This window comes from Bombus bifarius, unplaced genomic scaffold (genome assembly GCF_011952205.1).
Source record: "Bombus bifarius isolate JDL3187 unplaced genomic scaffold, Bbif_JDL3187 scf7180000010271, whole genome shotgun sequence".
Classification (NCBI taxonomy): domain Eukaryota; kingdom Metazoa; phylum Arthropoda; class Insecta; order Hymenoptera; family Apidae; genus Bombus; species Bombus bifarius.
Genome location: NW_022885586.1, coordinates 2,313,909 through 2,333,491, shown reverse-complemented (window position 1 = coordinate 2,333,491; position 19,583 = coordinate 2,313,909). Strand labels below are relative to the sequence as shown.

At 42.2% G+C, this 19,583-nt stretch overlaps 4 protein-coding genes across 7 annotated transcripts; 3 read left to right on the top strand and 1 right to left on the bottom strand.

The window, feature by feature from the left end:
• Positions 1-1,913: 1,913 nt before the first annotated feature.
• Positions 1,914-12,985, top strand: LOC117216367 (polycomb group protein Psc-like). Of its 4 annotated transcripts, XM_033463027.1 has the most exons (7): positions 1,914-2,602; positions 6,933-7,084; positions 7,165-7,255; positions 7,349-7,452; positions 7,654-8,078; positions 8,377-8,808; positions 8,875-12,985. In XM_033463027.1, exons 2-7 carry the CDS (start codon positions 6,970-6,972, stop codon positions 11,917-11,919), a joined length of 4,212 nt encoding a protein of 1,403 aa, XP_033318918.1. In that variant the 5' UTR covers positions 1,914-2,602; positions 6,933-6,969; the 3' UTR covers positions 11,920-12,985. The 4 variants fall into 4 exon arrangements, with proteins under 4 accessions (XP_033318918.1, XP_033318915.1, XP_033318917.1 ...); XM_033463024.1 differs by having other exon boundaries at positions 8,377-12,985; XM_033463026.1 differs by lacking the exon at positions 1,914-2,602 and adding an exon at positions 2,861-3,204 and having other exon boundaries at positions 8,377-12,985.
• A 543-nt stretch (positions 12,986-13,528) lies between these two features.
• LOC117216503 (cyclin-L1) lies at positions 13,529-17,179 on the top strand. The gene is made up of 4 exons (XM_033463225.1): positions 13,529-13,867; positions 13,968-14,152; positions 15,620-16,204; positions 16,288-17,179. The coding sequence occupies exons 1-4, from the start codon at positions 13,637-13,639 to the stop codon at positions 16,532-16,534; spliced, it is 1,248 nt and encodes a 415-aa protein (XP_033319116.1). The 5' UTR covers positions 13,529-13,636; the 3' UTR covers positions 16,535-17,179.
• LOC117216505 (leucine-rich repeat-containing protein 51-like) lies at positions 17,122-18,361 on the bottom strand. Its single transcript, XM_033463228.1, has 3 exons — positions 18,180-18,361; positions 17,744-17,817; positions 17,122-17,654 (listed from the first exon to the last, which is right to left on the bottom strand). Exons 1-3 carry the CDS (start codon positions 18,317-18,319, stop codon positions 17,173-17,175), a joined length of 696 nt encoding a protein of 231 aa, XP_033319119.1. The 5' UTR covers positions 18,320-18,361; the 3' UTR covers positions 17,122-17,172.
• On the top strand, positions 18,317-19,553 carry LOC117216504 (borealin). The gene is made up of 2 exons (XM_033463227.1): positions 18,317-18,444; positions 18,541-19,553. Exon 2 carries the CDS (start codon positions 18,541-18,543, stop codon positions 19,405-19,407), a length of 867 nt encoding a protein of 288 aa, XP_033319118.1. The 5' UTR covers positions 18,317-18,444; the 3' UTR covers positions 19,408-19,553.
• The last annotated feature ends 30 nt before the right edge of the window (positions 19,554-19,583 follow it).

Here is a 19,583-nt window from a genome sequence, read left to right as displayed (position 1 = left end):
ATTAAATGTTGGCTACGATTAGAAACTAGATTAGATTACGATGCTGACGTACCTGCGCTTGTTTCCGGAAGGTACCAAAATGGCGGAGTTTACAGCACAGTAAGCGTCATCGTGGCGAGACAAACATTCCTCGGATTTCTTTTACAGGGAGGTAAGCAACAATGGCCCAAGGTAAACGGTACTGCTAATTCTGGACAGGCTGAATGAGTAAATTTATTACCGGCCCAGGTAGCACGAAACGGTATAGGACCATTTATTCGTCAATTGCCATACCTGTTGTTGAAGTGTAAACCAGTCTTCCTTTTGCGATTTTCCTCTGCATACTCGTAGAACTATCGTCCCTTAAAACCATCCCGTTCCTTTCAAACTTCCAGGTCGAGTACACAACTTTTACCTTATACCTTCTCCTACATTTTTTGACCTGTTGGCCTTTCGACGAGTGAGTAAAAAAATAAACTTTTAACATTTACATCAAGTCGGGAGACGGGGTTGTTAATCCAGCCAGAGCAGGATTAGTAAGACATTTTACAACACTCGTCACTTTTTAAAGGAAAATTGTCCCGTGGCAGGCAACGCGCTTTGTTCCACTTTTTTTTCTTTTAACGACGTGCAATTTCAAAGTTCTTAACCGATGGAAGACCGATACTAGGTACGAACAATTTTGGGCGCGCTTGGCGCATCTTCCGAAAAATGTTGCCGTGACAAACGCGAGAACGCTCGTGATCGACGTGCACGCGGGGATTCGCGATAGAAACGGTTTCGTGGAAAAAGACAGACAGGTATTTTTACAAATCGGAAATGGACACTGCGTCGTAAAATCTCGCGGAAAATTTAAAATGAAATAAATACCGGCTACTCGAAACTGGAATGACCAACGTATCATGACACTCGGCGCTCGTGAAATTAACATCCGTAATAAAAGTCCACGGGTTTCCTCGTAATCTATCTGGTTTTATCCGGGGGATTGGTGGCCCATTGGTCGGTAGCGCGGCGAGTGCACGCCAGCCGACACTGGTTTTCCAACGTAAACGGGTTTATCGCGCATTTATTCAAACACACGCGGAAATCCATCTGGCTTCGAAGTCTCGAGTACCGATTTCCGTTACTGGCGCGCTGTAATTGGAGGTTACGAGACAGAGGAGAACGATCAAAGAAGAAGAGAGGCGAAGACTCGGGGCTGGCGAGCCAGGGGGTCGTTTCTGCGATCGCGGTAAAACGAAAGAGAATGATCAGAGAGATACGCGGAAAGAAAGAGAGGAGGAAACGCGTAGAACGTACGAAGAGAGGGGTAGCGAACGAGAAGGGTGAGGTATCGGTGTACGAATAGAGGGGAGTTCGTAACCCGGCTGGTAACGCGACGCGATCCTCGATGGGGTGAAGGGGGAGTAGTCGACTCGTCGGTGTGCTCGGTGTAGTGCACTAGTGTCGGTACGTACCACTCCGTAAGAGAGAGGAGGGGTGGTCAGAAGCGCGCATAGAGGAGTGAAGAGAAAAACGACTCGTACAGGCAACGAGGCAGGCATGCAGGCAGGCATGCAGGCAGGCAGGCAGACAGGCAGGCAAAGCAGACGAGTCGAGCGAGCCAAGCCGGCACGGGCCAGGCAGGCTAGGCAGAGGCTAGCGAGGCGAACAGCCGAGCAGAGACACGGTGTACTCGCAAAGGGGCAGAAAAGAGTCGAAGCAAGGGAGCGAGACAAGGAGAAGAAACGAGAAGAGGGAGAAGAGTAGAGAAGAGAAGAGACGAGTAAAACGAAACGGCAGGCGTAGCGAGGAGCGTGTAGAGCCTGGAGGACAGGAGAGAAAGAGTATGGAGGGGGAGAAGATGGAGCGCAGAAGGGGAGCGCGGCAAAGGGATGCAGGGACTGGCATTGAGGGGCATGAGAGGGGAAAGGGCATATCCTACTCGGGGTTTCAGTTTAGTTTGGCGTGAGTCGCCATACAGTTCGGTGTTTTGTACGTTGCTGCGATCGTTTTACGCTCGATGTCGTTCATTTCCGCAGTTTAGTTCCATAAAACGCCGCACACTGTTCCGCGGCGCCTTTGTACGGACTGGTCGTATTCCTGACTAGTAGTGTACTCGTCGTTGCCCTTGTCGTTACCGTCGTCGTCATCGTCGTTGTCTTCATCGTGGTCGTGGTCGTGGTCGTCATCGTGGCCGTTGTGATCAGATCTGCTCGATATCGTATCGTTTGACTATTTTTCTTCCCCATTCTCCCCTCCCCGAGAGCTTGATCAGGCCTGTGCCGTCGTAGTTTCGGAGGCTGGTGTGTACGGTCGGCGGTAAGGTGAAAGTAAATCCCGTCGAGAGCTTACTCGAATGCCAGGGAAGCTGATCGTACGTCGCGAAATCGCGTACAGATCGAGCACGCGACGTCGCCGTTGTTGCCTGGACAAGCCGCATCTCGACTCAAGAAAAAGTGGATATTCGCACCCGAACCTAGTACCAACGTCGCGTTTCCTCTACGCTATCGTTCGACCACCAACGATACGGCATCGCATTGTGTACGTACGCGGCCAGTATGCTCCACTACCATAGAGGATAGCGTTAGCTACTCCGATTCTCGTATGCGTGTTGCCGCACATACGGCTCGCATGGTCGCACGTAAGTACACGCACGCACACTCTACCACCCAATATAGCGCTTTCCACCAAATACGTTTGTGTGCATGTAGACCTACTCGCCGGTTGAATGCTGAGAAACAACAGGGAGAAACAGGGAGGGGAAGGAGCGAGTGAGACGGAGAGACAAGAAAGAAAATACGAGAGCGAGACGGAGAGTGCGGTTTCCTCCATCTTTTTCTCCCTCCTTTCGCTCTTTTTCTGTCCCGCTCTCGCTCTTCCCCTCCCTTTCTCTTGGTTACTACTCGTTTGCCCCTCTCCTCGTTTCTATCCTCTTGCGGCTGTTCCGTCTTTCTTCGACTAGCACGCGTTGTCTTGCTCCCGTACGCCAACTCGTGTATTTATGCGTTTTCTCATATTCGCGCTGCCTCCTCTTTCGTCCTCGACGAAATCGCTCGGTATGCGTTCGCGATACGCGCGACGATGGAATAAACATCGACTCGGTGAACATCGCCGGTTTCTCAGGCGGTTAGCTAGCACGCGAGAAAAGTATCGGCTCCCTGTTCCGTCTGCCTATTCGCCAACTTTTCTGCCCGCCTTTTGGAACACCAGACCCTAGCAGTACGCTATTGTCCGAAATCGAAGGTAACGGTAAAGCTTTTCACTGAGAAAAAAGAAACTCGTCTTGCCGCTTTCGTCGCGGCACGGTCGCATTTGCGATCGCGCGAACCCCTCCGTCGTCTACGATACACGAGGAAACGTGTCTCTACTGATTAATCAGCTGGCTGCCTCGACAACCAGATCGCCGTGAAACGCGGAATACCAAAGCAACGGGAACAATAGGCGGGAAATTCCTGCCGAAGCGACGGATCAAATCAAGTTCGAAGACCTTTTGCTCGAATCTCCCGTTTCGCGGTTCATCAATTAGAAACTTTGTACCGTCGCGTGATCCAACGCAACTCCTATCGTGTAAGCTGACAAATCGATCGAAAATATGCGATTGCCCAATCGTTTTCGATTCCACCGCGTCTCACGACGAATTTCACAAAGGGAGACGAACGTTCGCGAGCCTCGAATATTTCGACAGGATAGAATTCTTTTTCCCTGGACGACCGGCCGGCCGATCGAATGCCTTTCTTTCGCGATCTCTGTAGACGGTCGCTAGGTTACTTCGAATCACGGTCTTCCGTACAGTAGGGTCGTCGTCTCCCTACTCTCCTTTCTCGGGGTACGAGCCTATACAAGCGACGATAGAGGGATCGGAGAGCAGCTGGGGGTCTAATCTGTAACGCGCGTAACGCCTGATAAGACTAACTAAAGTTTTGCAAGAGAAAATGAGAGATCCAAAACGAGGGCACGCTCGTGTGCATTCCGTTGGAAGAACGATCTCTTAACGAGCTTCCTCGTTTTACTCCTTCTAGCACGTCTTACCAACGTGTAACGTGTCGCGAAATGAGTACCAAAAAGGTAAAGAACGTTTCGAAAGGTCTTTCGACGAACGAAGCGCGCAAGTATTCTTATCTTCGTATGAAATATCTCATAGAGCGAAAAAGATTCGTAGTAGTATCGTAAATCGCAACGATCGAAGGGCTCGTTGTAAAAATGTATCATGTTTGTCTCCTTTTAAGAATACCTACTATAACGTCTTTAATCTCTGCTCGGAACCTTTTGATTTTCAAACGAAATTTGAATGCTACGGACGAGCTTGAAGCGAATTTGAAAACCTATATAGAACACGAGATTTATCATTTATCATATTGTCACGAGATATTTATTACGAGCGTACAGTTCGCACAGATCCATCGAAGCATCTCAACGGTGAATTATTCATCGTATTGCATCATGCTGTATCGATACATATTGATTCTTCGTGTAAGTTTAGAACAAATGTATTCGTACATCTTGGAATTAGTTTTAGAATTTCTAATTTATCGAAATTCATCGTCCGTCGAACGATTGTGACAAACAATCATCCTGCAACTTTGAGGAAAACCACAAACTTTCCGATACACCTCGTAGAACGTTCGAAACTCGAAATGGCAAACATCAGCGTTAAAATCGTCGACGCGTCTATTTTACCTTCGCTGTGTGAAAGTTTCACGATCATCGTCGAATATTAGTTTCGATTCGGGGCGATATTATCCCTCTTGCTATCGCCACTTGCGACGCCATTTGAGAATTTCTCTTCTTACCGAGCAGCTCGATATAAATAGACACCGATATACTAGACACCGCAGAACGCGTGACGTGTAGCCAAGGCGGGCCGATTCGCTATTTAAATAATCTTAATTAATATCCACCGGCATAAATGGAATGGATGCTCGTCTATTTACGATCTTTCTCCTTCGCGAACACACCGTGGTCGTTCGAAACTCGGAAAGGTCTAATAACATCTGGTTTGGAAGATCGATCCGATCGTTGTGTACAGGCCTTTACTTAGGCGCGTCCCTTACATTCGCGACACGTGCTGCACTCGGAGAATAGTCGCAGCAAAGTGTCCAAGCGCAAACGAACGTGAATGATCGAACGAGAACTTAGGAGATCCGCACGAGACTGGCAGAAAAAGAGATAAAACGGGAGAAACAGACTCGGAGAATTTTTAAAGATCCTCTTTAGTTTCTATCTCTGTGACGACTTCGTGAAACGACGTCGTTAACTTGTTGACCGGGCAACACGAATTGGCACGTCGTTCGAATAATATCTTTATCTAGATTTGCTTTTTACCTACGAAGGTTACAGTTCAATGTATCTCCGATTCAGCTCGTCGTTTGGCTGCTAATTTTTAACAACGTAATTATAGAAACTCGTGGTTAGGAGACACGCCGTTTAACAGGTTAACGCACGTAGATTCGCCGTGGCAAGCGCGATCACCAGCAACGTTACGAATTGAACGTAATTCTCCGCCGTATCGTTCCGTTCTCGAGATCTCGTTCGTACACGGAGACCGGCCAAGAGACGCTTAGGATTCGCAGAACGATCTGGAAACGAGCGAGGCTAATTTCTTGGCAACGATAGCGATAGCGCCTAACCGACTTATCGCTGCCTCTCTGCGAAATACCACGATATTCGATCAATACGTGCAGGTATTCGACGCACAGGGTGCACACGCGTTTCATTCGCGTGGAAAGGGGCTGCTGTTTGGCGGTTTCAGCGCGTCAGTCGGCGAGTGGAAAAACCGAAAGGACGAATTTCGAAGCAGGGAGAAAGCACGAGGATAAAACGCACCCGTATACCTACGGGTGGTTGAAACCTAAATGGAGGGGAGAACGAGGCAACGGGATTCTACCTACCTGAGAAACCTTCGGGAAAGTGGGCTAAACACTGTGACAAGGCCCAACCGTCTCCTATGTCATGCGATTTATCTGCAAAACTAGCGAATTATCGTCGTGAGCGTTTCGTTATCGTCGCTCACGGATGAGCCAGCTGCTCTTCGAAAGAAAACACCGCATAACGATAAATACATATCGCATTTGGAATTCTAATCTATTTGTTTCGTCGTTCCAAGTACGAGTTAGAGTATAGGCACGTGAGTTCCCAGTTTTTGTACATAACCAAGATTCCCTGTTCTTTTTTTTTCCGAGTAAAAAGCATCACGGATGTAGGATTTCCTTCGATACTTTTCGAAGGAGATTAGCGCGTAACGATAAATACGCGTTCGGGACTCTAATCCATTTGTTTCGTTGATCAAGGAACGAGGAAGAACGCGCGAGATGCATTTTAACGAGGGAAAATTACACATGCTGTAGCTTACGAAAGTATTCCAACACTTGTAGCAACTTCTTATGATCAGCGTTACAAGGAGATCCGACTATCGCGATTATATTGGTAAAGTTTGAAACGAATCTGAAGCTATATATCGCGTTAAATACCTTGCAACTGTTATACTTTGCATCCTCAGATCGCTTTCGATCGATACAATAACGTTCGTCGTGTTATCGTGTTAATCGTGTTAGACCGTGTCTCGCTCTAGTACCGCTTAGCAGTAAGTACCAAAATGTTTTATGAAAGTTCTTCGCGACTAATATTTTCAAACACGTACGTTTCACTCGATCCTTTACACCGAATCTTCCCTCGTGCTTCAAGCCAAAATTTTCGCCTGTATCGAGATCGACATTTTTGGTGATACTTTGGCTTTTCGAAAAACGGTCGAGCACGACAAGTACGTAACGCATTTGGTATTCTAATTTCTCGAGATGACGAGGAAAGGCAATGTCGACAAGGCGATCTATACGCACACTAACTGTTTACACGACCAAGATTCTCCTTTAAGATTTTACCGAATTATAGTATTTGTGGATAGACACGAGATTGGCTTTTTCCACGTTGTCGACCTGTGTCGAAGGTATTACATGAAACTGTGTTTATCGTTGCAGGTACTATCGCCGACAATTCGGTGGCGCAATAAGAAAAATGTCGGGAATGGGTAAAAGGACGTATCTTCGCGAGGTGAACCCCTACCTTATTTGTCCGTTGTGCATAGGATATCTTATAGACGCGACTACCGTCGTCGAGTGTTTACATTCGTGTAAGTAAATTTAATCGAACTGGAATCATATTCCGTGCATCATATTCCGGATAATGATACGTTGGTTTTTCGCTGTTCAGTTTGTAGGAGCTGTATCCTCAAGCATCTCAACAGGGAAGCTCACTGTCCTTCTTGCAAACATGTCCTCAACAAAGCCAAGCCGAACATCAAGTAAATTGCCGCGTGACTGGCCTTGATATTCAAAAATCTCCAAATTTTCTATCCACGAGCATTATTTTTTGACCGAATGATTTTTATTTTCAGAGCGGACAAGGCGTTGCAAGATATCGTGTACAAATTGGTGCCCGGACTGTATCACAAAGAGATGCGCAGGAGAAGAGAATTTTACAAAAAACATCCTGAACATGGTAAGACTATTCCTTGCGATTCGATTATGTCGCGCGTGTATCTCAATAGCGTCGCGAATTAAAATAATTCGTAGCCTTGTTGCAAAACCGTATCAAAGTCCGCCAAGATTTTTTAAATACACGCGCGTTACGTCTCACGTTTTATACTTACGCATCCTGTATTTCTTGGAAATTATCTCAATATGTAAATGTTTTATACAGCGGATTTAGCGACACCGGAACAGCGCGGAGAAGACGTGAGCGGAAGGTTGATCTTCGCTCCAGAAGACGCAGTTAGCTTAAGCTTAGAATATCTACCGCCTGGGGCAGATCCTCTGACCATCCTTCTTAGCACTAACGACGACACCAACAACTCGAACGCATCTAACAATCAAAGTAATAGCAGTAACAACGGTAATAATAATAGCAATAGCAACGGCATCGGCAATCACAGCACAAATACAACAAGTAACAGGCGCTACCTTCAGTGTCCGGCACTTGTGACTATCGCGCATTTAAAGAAATTCTTAGCTTTGAAATACAGCGTCGATATGACGAGATACAACATCGAAATTTGCCATCGACGTGCCCCGCTGCCGGAACACTGGACCCTCATGGACGTCGCTTACATTTACGCGTGGAAAAGGGTAAACTACAGCCAATTTCAATTACCGAATATTTTAACACGTTGGTTGGCACACTGTAAAATTCACTTCTCTCAAGATGTAAAAATGTGCTCAAGGTACAAAACGATGGTACACGAAATTCGATTCAGTCGCTTCGACCAAATTAAAGCATTAAAGCATCGTTCTATATCGATGAAACACTTGTGAGAAGCCAGCGTGTCACGTGGCAACGTGTTAAACGTTTCAAAAGATCCTTTGGATAGTTCGATTACGAATATTTCCACTACTCTTTCTTAACGTTTGACAATTTTATTTTTAGAACGCACCGATGCGATTTTTTTACCGAGTAGCGTTGGAAGAGCAGAGGTTAGAGGCACCTCCTCATGACAGGCCATCCACACCAGGTTTAGGTGCTAGTTTGCCTCCCGTTGACGCAGTAACACGAGATGACGATAACTCGGACAATCCTGAGAACGGCATCGAAGCTAAGCCGGAAGCAGAGCTTTCGAACGATACTGAGCAGAAACCTGCGTTGGACAATCAGAGCAAAGTCTCGAACGAGAAACCGCGCTCTCCGAGTCATCAAGCGCCCTCGAATGAAACCAAGGAAGAGACTAGTAAAGAGGAACAACCGTCGAGTACGGTAACAACGTCGACAAGCGCTACGTCGACGACGGTTTCTGTAACATCGACAAATAGCACATCGACGACGACGGCAACCGACACGATTGCCTCGTCCGCGTCCACGTCCACGTCAACAGTCACGTCCACGTCCACGTCCACGTCAACATCCATGTCCACATCAACATCCACGTCTACGTCCACGTCCACGTCCACGTCCACGTCCACGTCAGATAGCGAAACTAAACAAATTAAAACACCTATCAAAATATTGAAGAATCCAGACGGAAGGTACGAAGTCTTAAGAAGCCCGCCAGGTAGTTGGAATTCGAAAGAACAGAGTGCTAGGAGTATCGAAACGAAACCATCGAATCCAGAATTTAGTGTCGTGAGTATAGGCAATGGTCAGAATTCGAACGGAGTGAAGATCACGTTGAAGCAATGTACACCGAACAATTCGAGTCCGAACAAGCCGAAAGTTATCAGCAACGTGTTACTGCATTGCGGTCAGGTTGACAAAGATAACACTGATTCGTTAGTGATTCAGCAGCTTCACAGAGATAAAGAGAAACGTCAGACAGAGAAGCAGGAGAAACAAAAGAGGAGGGTAACTTTCATGGAACGATCTATCCCTGAGAAGACGGTGGCCAGTAACGCGTTAAAGAGTATACAAAAGAAACCAGGGGAACAGCAGGAGAAGAAACAGTTCCTCCAAGGTTTCCAGTTGACAGCCAGAGAGTCAGCATCCGAAATGGCTTTAGAGTCTTCCTCTAAGTTTAACGAAGCGAATGCCAACAATGAGACGAATGAGACGCGAAAGAAGGGCAATGCCACGTCGAAGAAGGAGGACGGTATAGCGACAGAGACTTTGAATAATGTAAATGAGAACTCAAAGAATAAGAGCAACAACGAGAACATTGGGGTAAATGCGAGTGGGAACGCTGCGAGTGCGAGTAAACGGGTTGCAACTATGGCCGGAATTGGCAACGCGCGAGTGAATGCAAATAAACAGTGCAGTGACGTAGATATGTGCACATTTGGATACTCGAAGAATACGAACGTAGGTATGAACATCAACGTAAATAGCAATCCCGCGAAGATGGATGTGTATACGTTTTCCAACGACCCACCGGTAGTTCCCGCGGGAGCTGTGAAAAGGAAATGTCCGCCAGGTCTACCGATCTTCGATATCAAGAAAAGGAAGCATATTTCGAGCCAAGTGCCGAAAAAGCAAACTCAAGTACATCCGCCTGCAGTCGTGCAAAACAACGCCAAGTCACCTCGAAAACTTCCAATGGAGCACGTTATTTCGGTGAAACGGGCGAACATAGTCGGAGAAGCTGGTCCTAGTCGAGCACCCACGACACCAAGTACGAAACCTTCGCCGACTCCGGTACTTTCCAACGACACAAGGAATATATTAGACGGCTGCGGATTGAACATTCCTGCGAGCCTCAGTATAACTCTGACAGCGCCAAAATCACCCGCGAACAATGTTGGATTTACCGAACCAAATGATTCCAAAGATAATCGAAAGAATACGCTGGGAAAAGTCAGTCCCAGTATAACTCTTAACGATAGATCGGTCGATCCACGAGTACTGAAAGCCTTGAAGACGGGACAGATTAGAATGCCCGCACCGTCGAAACCAAGGCAGCCTAAGCAATCGGAACGCGATGCGAACCAACAACGGCAAGCGTCGTCCGCTAAACGAGAAAGGGACCAGGAATCGAGAGACATTTTGGACCTCAGCGGAGGGAAGAAGATGGACATACACCCGTTAAGAATACCACAGCCAGTAACGAAACTTAAAGCAAAACCGACGATCAGAGAAATGCCAAATATCTCGGATCAGGGACAAGTTGTAACGCTCGTTGGTGGCCATAGATATTATCGTGCGCCACCAGGTTCTTTGACTCCAGCAGCGCATAGAGTGAACGATTGTCCGCTTCCAACGCCTTCGAGAACACCAGTTTACGCTCCTGGATTCTCCAGTCCTTTAAGCAACAGCAGGTACAACACAAATCTTTCATCCGTTTTTCCCAGTCTGCAAAGTCTGTATGCCTTGAGCCAAGCACCGAATCTTCAGCAGTTTCAGACAGACGCGAGGCTAAGACTACCTCGAGGGACGGACGCTAATTCCACCATATCTAACAACGATAATCGAAATATGAACGCTAATGTATCCGGGAAAAGTCATCTAGCTGCCCAATGCGCGCCAGTAAAACCGGTAAGATCGTCTGTGGCGCCTTTGGCTGTTGCGATAACTAAGCAACAACAACAATCGAACGATAAATCAACGTGTATAAACAAATCTGTCTCGAATGAGATTAGTAAAACACCTGTGTTTCGCGGTAACGAATCTCTCGACTCCACGGAGTCTGGTCAACAATTGTCCGTCCAAACCAAGTACTCGTCGGCCGCGGAATCTAACAATCGATACCCGCCGCGAGCTACCAATAACAGCAACATGAACAACGAAAACAAAACGTCTACTGAAGCGACTCGTAATTGTAGTTTGGAAACTACTAATGATGCGAGAAAGGAACCGGACAATTCGTCACGGCAGACGCCTCATCGCGAAGCAGCCAGTCCAAGAGTATCATCTACGGCTTCTCCGTCGCCACCACCTGGAGATACTAACGCGAATACGATTAACGAAACTACCAGCGGTCATACCGATAATATGAACACCGCTTCCAATGGAATAGACAACGATCTACCTGCACCGAGTCCGACGAAGAAGAACAACGCAGGTGCGGAGGTATCGAGTAGCAAATCGCCTGCTAGTCCAGACTCTAGTTCGGTAACTATCGAAAGTCCTTCCAGCAAAAGCTGCACCACGGTGGAACAAGGATGCCCTTCTCCCTCACAAACGTCAGATACGGTCAAATCATCGGAGAATTCGACAAAGGTTGAGAATAACGTCACAGAAGACTCGACGAACGATAACGAAAACAAAGCTTCCACCGAGCAACCTGCCACGAAACAATTGACTTCGGAGATTTTTCAAAAAAGGTTTCTAGCCGCGTTTCCTTCTAACGAATGGGCAAATAACCCGATAGCTGCGGAACACTTAGGCAACTTCTTGAAAAGTTTGAACGCGTCGATCAAATCAGAGAATAAAATGGATAGCAAGGGATCGGAAAAGGTCGAGAGCCAACTCGCGTGTAACGATGCAACGCGTTTAAATAACGAAGTGTCATCGAAATCTCGAACAGACGTTACCGAATCATCGTAAATACAAGCATTGATTTAAAGATGAATCGAACACTTCCTGTTTAAACGAAGAATACATCAGCTACATCACTGCCAGATACCAATGTAATGTTATCGAATGACTCTTAGCGTGGATATGAGTACCAATTTCTAAATAATTGAAATGCTTTAAGGTCTTATTAGGGGAATACGGCATACGCATGCTGTACAATACAGGGAAAATACAGCACAGATGCTGGAAATTTTATTTTTTCAAATTTTTTAAGGCCATACGTCCTTCAAGAAATTTCATCCATATGTGTAGTTGCTTTGTCGAAACAACAATGTTCCACGAGTCGCTCGATTTCAACTAAAAATATCATTTTAAGTGATTAATGGACAAAAATATGTTTGTCAAATATGATTGATATTATTCGTAGATTGATTTTATTTCTAATGTGAAAATTGTTCCTACTTCGGTCCACACTATGATTATGCGAAAGCAGAACGTTCATCGAAGTACCTCGCAATTGTGTAAAAATTTGTTGTCAAGATTTTAATTTTCGATTATTCAAACTCAATGATTGATTAGGTGAAACTCAAAGCTAATCAGCACAACGAAAAATCGAATAGCCGATACCGAACTTGCTTTCCTATTCGTTTAACAATTATAAAACGTGTACGTAATAAGAAACACAGGGACCGAAATTAAGAAAGAAAAGAAGTCGAAGAAACTAAATACAATTATTTCTGCAACGTATGAATGATATCTATGCTGTTGTTCTTTCGTTATTTACTTTCGTACGTTACGTTTCACTATGAGTTGATATTATGTATATGTTGTATAATAATTGTTATGTTATGCGACTGTATTATATTATATATATTATTTCCTTATATGTATATATTTATTGCGCTGATATGTCGTCCTTACAAGATGTGCGCAAAATCCTATTACTTTGTAAGATTCAATTTTAATCGATCGAAAATTCGTGTGAATGTACATCGTTCAAATTTTAAAACACAATTGCATGCATGTTGATTTTTAAACGACAAGAAACTGACATGTAATAACAAAAGAATATATCATTATATACTTAAACTAAAAATCGTTACAGTTCTATTTATTACCCTTCGCCGAAGACCGAACGTGATACGCGTATCAAATACTTCATAATTGCGCGGGCATTTTACAACATGGCGTCGCGTAATGATCGAATTGAATATTTACAATATTCGTACAGATATAAAAAGACACTCACCGATTCCCGGTGAATATTGCTTTCGTAGAACAATAATAGCACTGACGAGGTAATTGTCCTGCAACAGAAAAATAAACAAATAATATTTAAAATATTTATAAACTTTCATAACTTATGAATTTTCAAAGATTTAAAGATACCCGCGGTTCTGCAACTTTATATCTCAAACTTTCCAAAGCAGAAATAAAATAATTTAATAGATATTTCAGTGAATTTTATATATTGTAAATTTATTATAACGAAAATAATACGAAACGTATTTTTTAATAAAAATGCTTGACAAAGTCGAATAAAACTTTGGTTGATTACCACAAGTCGACAGTAGCGACACAAAATAAGCGAATTCTATATGAATTACACTTCTTGAAATAAGCACACACATAGGTTTAACCTTATATGTCGGAAGTATGGTAATGGAGAAAATGTAAGGCTAACCTTTTTCACCGCAAGTGCGTGAACTTACTATACTTTTTCTTTGTTTAATTAGTATAAGTTGAAATGAGTAACGCAAAAGAAAATTCTACGATACCGGCAAAAAATACGGTAACTGTTAATACGAAAGCTCATGGAAAAATCGTGTTAACACTTCAAAATTGTCTTTTACCTGATGAAAAACTAAACTCGACGCCGTCGCATTTAGACGGATTGGATGCAGAAACTGAAACCGATCTAAGGATATTAGGATGCGAATTGATACAGACTGCTGGTATTTTACTGAAACTACCCCAGGTTTGTAATTATTTTCACAAATAAACAAAATGTTTGTAAACGCCATAACCTCTATAACCTTGGAACACATAGTCTCTACTTTTATTATCTTTTTGAATAGGTCGCAATGGCCACAGGGCAAGTAATATTCCAACGATTTTATTACAGTAAATCGTTAGTTAGACATAATATGGAAACAACTGCAATGGGTTGTATTTGTTTAGCTAGTAAAATTGAAGAGGCCCCGAGACGTATCAGGGATGTTATCAATGTGTTTAATCACATAAAACAAGTTTCCAGTCAAAAGTAAGTATGATTCTTTGTTTTTAATGTTATTAAATTTTATATATATTTTATTTTATTTATTTAATCTTAGTTCGTGCCTTTCGGCTTTGGACGACTTCCAAATTACATCTCTTATATTGCCTTTACTTATATCTAACGCTTATCCTTCTTTGGCTTTTGCTTCCTTGCTGTGCTCCCTCCCTGTCGTTCCTCCCCCTCTTCTGCTGCTCTTCTCTTCGCTATTATCGCTTTCAGTTCTGTCAGTCCTTCTGCAGTCTCCTTCAGCACTTCCCCCATGTTCCTTGATCCTCCTGTAATCTCGCATTCCTCTACTACGTGCTTCAGGTCCTCCTCTCCTTTTTTGCATAATCTGCATCCTCTTTCTCCCTCATCTTTCCAGTGTTCTCTTGCCTTGGTTTCGTTACCACATCTAAATCTTGCTACCATACTTCTGTCCTCCCATTTCATCTTTCCTTCTAGGTACTTTGGTAGTCCTTCTTTCGCTCTGTTTCTGTAGTATCTGTTGTATTTAGATTCTCTTATCCTTTTCTCCCTCTCCTCTGTTCTTTCTTCTATAATCTGGTTCGCTGTCATCCTTTCTTGTCTATCTCCTGCCTCTCCTTGAGTCCTTCCCTCTCTCACCTCCTCTAACCTCCTCTTTCTTTTCCTTGCTCTTTTCCCTTCTTGGCCCTTTCCCTAATTCCTTTCTCTCTCCTTTATACATTCCTTCACTAATTCCTTCTTCGATTCCAAAGCTTTCTCCTCATACCTTACTGCTCTTTTCAGTGCCTTTTCTCTAATTTCCTCTATCTTGCACTCCTCTCTCAGGATGTAGTTTGGCGTTGTTGCGTCTAAGCCTGGCAACCATCTCACGTATCTCCTTTTTACCCTGTCCAGTCTCTCCTCTATGTTCCATCTCCACACCTCTGCTCCATAGAGCGCTACACTCTTTACCAGTGCTCCAAACATCCTCATTCTCCTCTTGTAATCCCTTTTAAATATCCTTTCTCCTACGCTCCATGTCTTCTTTATCGCAATTGCTGCCCTCCTTTTTCTGTCTTGAATATGTTCTATATATAATTCTAGTTCTTATTTCCCCCATCTCCATTTCCTTTGCCTCCTCTTGTTCCTTCTCTTTTCAAACACTACTACTTTCGTCTTTTCGGTGCTCAGTTCCAGTTCCACTTCCTCTAGGAATGTCTTAAATCTCTTCATCATTTCCTTTAACTCCTCTTCTCTGTCCGCTATCAATACAATGTCATCCGCGTATGATAGTGACCATACCTTCTTGTCTCATACCACTTGCCCTTTCTTCATTTCCTCTTCCAGCCCTGCTACATAGATGTTAAACAGTGTCGGGATCTCCTCTATCCTTCTAGTTAACTTCTCATTCACCCCCATTCTCCTCATTATCTCCCCCAGTTTCTTCCTATAAATTTTATAGATATATGAATAACAATAATATACTAGATTTGTTCTTCTTTTTAGGCCAATACAACCTGTAATACTTGATCAAAATTATGTAGCCCTGAAGAATCAAGTAATTAAATCTGAAAGGAGAGTCTTAAAAGAGTTAGGTTTCTGCGTCCATGTAAAACACCCTCACAAAATTATTGTTATGTATTTACAAGTACTGGGACACGAAAAAAATCAGGCTTTAATGCAACAATGTTGGAATTATATGAATGATTCTTTAAGGTCTGATGTGTTCTTAAGACATCAACCAGAAACTGTTGCTTGTGCATGTGTATATTTGGGAGCAAGACAGCTACAATTACCTTTACCTACTTCACCTGCTTGGTTTTCTCTTTTTAAAGTTAATGAATCTGCTATTAGAGATGTTTGCCGTCGTATATTACGACTTTATTTCCGACCCCGTGTTAAACCGGAACAGTTAGAAAAACGAGTAGAAGAACTTCGTCGACAATACGAGGAAGCAAGAACCAAAGCAAGAAGTGGAGATGTAGATAGCCACACACCTAGCCCACCACTGCCTAAACATCATAATGCCTGGGGTGGATTCATTAGCCGCAGTGGTACGCATGCTGTGCCAGAAAGAACAAAGTCACCTAGGTATGATGTCATGAAAGAATGAGAAAATAAAGTAATAAAATGTAATTATTATCGTAATTAAAATCGTGTTTTCCTTATTTTAGGCGATCAAAATCACCAAGTACTTCACCATCTAGAGGTGAAGGAACAAAGCATTCCAAGAGAAAGAAACATAGTAGAAGCAGATCTCGCAGCCATAGTCATGGACGATCTCGAAAACCGAAAAAGGCTCAGCGAAGACGATCTGGCAGTCATAAATCATCACGTAGTCGTTATAGATCACGTAGTCGATCACGAGATAGAGATGTAGAAAAATCAAGTAAACATCGCAGTAAGCACAGACGACATTGAATGTATGAGGAGATCATCATGTATATTACAAAAAGGAATATTGCAATTACGTGAACAAGTTATATTCAATTTGTAATATAATACGGGGCCTTTTTTTACCTCTGTTGATTAACCCATTTGCATCCAAGCGCGGATTATTACGCAATCGGACGACTGTCTTCTATCACCAAGCGCGGATTATTACGCGCACTGCGACTGCTCTTTTTTTATTTCCATTTTAATCTAAATAATTTTTACTTTTTTCCTCTGTTATAAAGAATGTAAGGTGCGATGTTTGCGAAGTAACATCGTCTACCAATCGTTTTGAGCAGTAAATTTTCGATAAACTCTATAAAGAATTCGGAAGTCATTTACTGCACCTACGATCGACCGCACGCGGTGATAGGGACCAGTCCTCTTAAGTAGGGCCATGATGCAAATGATTAAAATGCAATTTAAATAGAACAATCGATTCTACTGTATGGTATCTTGAGTTAATTTAACGATGATAATAGTAGGTTTTAAATAAATTTTTTCTAAGAGTGTGCGTTAAGTCACATGTACCTCAAGGAAGACGGTACATTTTAAAAGAATATTACAAGTAATGATACTTAAGAAGGCGTGTATTTAATACAAAACTTGAAAATAAAGTTTTATATTCATGTACTACCATATATTATTTTGTAAAATCCAGCCGGTGCTGCCTTCTTCCTCTCAGTTGATAGTACCGCTGAAAAGTCTAGCGTTGTTAATTGTGGAAGAATGTGAACGATGTATCCTCTATAATATGGAAGATTTTCAATGGGATTTCCATGTAGCGTTAAAGATTTAAGAGTTGATAACTTTTTCAATTTTACAACATCATTTATATCCGAAATATTGTTTCCATGCAAATAAAAAATTTTTAAATTCGGAAAATGTGTAATGTCATCAGCAATTTGTTCTATCTCATTGAAAGAAAGATCGAGCCAACTAAGGTGCGATGGATCATCGAGAAGCTTTTGTGCAAGATTTTCAAATCCGAACATTGATGTCAATGAATTATTGCTTAACCACAAGGAACATGTTACAAAACGATCTGCAGCTGTTCGTAACGGAATTTTACCCGTTCGTACTGCTTGTGGGCGTTTATTTGCCAATTCTTTTGTAACAAAATAAATATTTTTATTAATATTATCTTTCAATTCAGAAAATATATCATTTTAATAATGCATCATATTACTAACATACCATTCATTGTGGTTGCTTTTTTGAATGACAAGTCTAATGGAGCAGCTATCAACATCTCTTGCCGTTCATTTCGTCTATAATCAGAAAGTGGTTTTTCATAATACATAGTAGTGTCCATTTTAATGTTTGAATGATAAGGTCTTGACAAATTTTTGAGAAACTATGCCAATATTAATATTAAGAATATATGCAAAACGTTCACTTGAAATTATTTGCCAATTCTTAATATCATTACTAAAACTTCCATTCTTCATCTAAAATTCTTGTTTCCATAATTTTTGATATAGATAGTCACTTATCCAATAATTATTATCATATATCCGTTATGTATATAACTTAAAACAAAAAGTAATAATTTCAATTACTTATGTAATTTTATGAATAAATTTAACTACTTTAACAGCTTATAATTGTGAGAGATAAAATAATACGCAACCTAAGAAATTTGACGCGGGTTTTTTTCTTCACGTAATTTAAATCAAACTGAGTACACTGATTGAAGTGCATTTTTGAACACATAGAATGTAATACGTGTAAACGGCGACAGGTTGCTCTTTGTACGTATTCTGTAACCATTTTGTCATTCTGTACTTTTTTATAATCATTGCTATTGAATTATAAACTGTTAACGGCGGTAAGCTAGATTGAAAACATTTTAATGTAAATCAGACGAACAAGGAATTTGTGAATACTATTTATATGTAAGCTCACATTTAGTTTAAGCTTGAATAAACCACGTGTAATAGAAGAAGCAAGGAAGCAGTTTGGTTACATCCCTTACTTTTTGCCTGCTAAAGATGCCACGCACAAAACATGTTCGGAAACCAAAACAAGAACAGCACTCTGCAGAAGAAAGTGACTTATTAATCAAAGATTTTGAACGACAGGCACATTTGCGAATATCGAAGCTGGAGGCAGAATCAAAAATGGCGATAAAAGGTCTTGAAACTTTTGTTGATGTTACCTTATCTCGGCTTCCGACTGAAATACGACAGATGACACTTGGCGAGATACTCAATCGCGAGGCTGACGAAGAGAAAGAAAATTGTAATGAAGTTTCGTCGTCCGTCGACGACCGTTCACTAAAATTGGCTCCAACGGAGAAAAGAAAGAAAGTTGGTAAAAGAATTACTAACGGGACGGATGATGGATACGTTACTGAAAGTGTTACGACAACGCGTACATCAAGAGCTAGAAAAGTCGCACCTCCTACTACTAGAAGAACACGTAGTACCTCAAGAAATAGTAAAATGAAGCTTAGTGAAATAAACCTAGAAACTATAAGGAAGATAACAAAGAAGGAGCATATCAACAACATATCTATGAAAATCGATAAATTTAGAACTCCTGCTGCTACAAAACCTGGGTTTAACGAATTTGATCTTGTAACTCCAAAAATAAAACCTAATACACCATTAAATGTATTAAGACGTCCAAGACAAGGAGAAATGGTTCTTAGCATGCAAGGTAGCCCCTTATTGGTTTCTGCGGTTATTCAAGAAGACATTGCTAACATTAATGTACCTTTGCGTAATGGCAATGTTATGTCCTTATTACCTAATGATGGTTTACGTATGTCACACATTCCTACATTAGATGCAGAAACCATGAAACAGCTAGAAACTCTAAAAAATCACATTGAGAAAGTTATCTCAACAAAATAGTTAAGATAATCATAAGGTAGATTTTTATAGGGTCCATTTCTTGCATTGTCATTGCGTGTCAATGAAATTGATTTTAGATCAAAGTATCTTGTGGATTGTGTCAATTTTATTGCAAGTAACGAATGAAATAAATGTTATTATATGTTCATTTAATATATATTTGATTAGCATTTGTT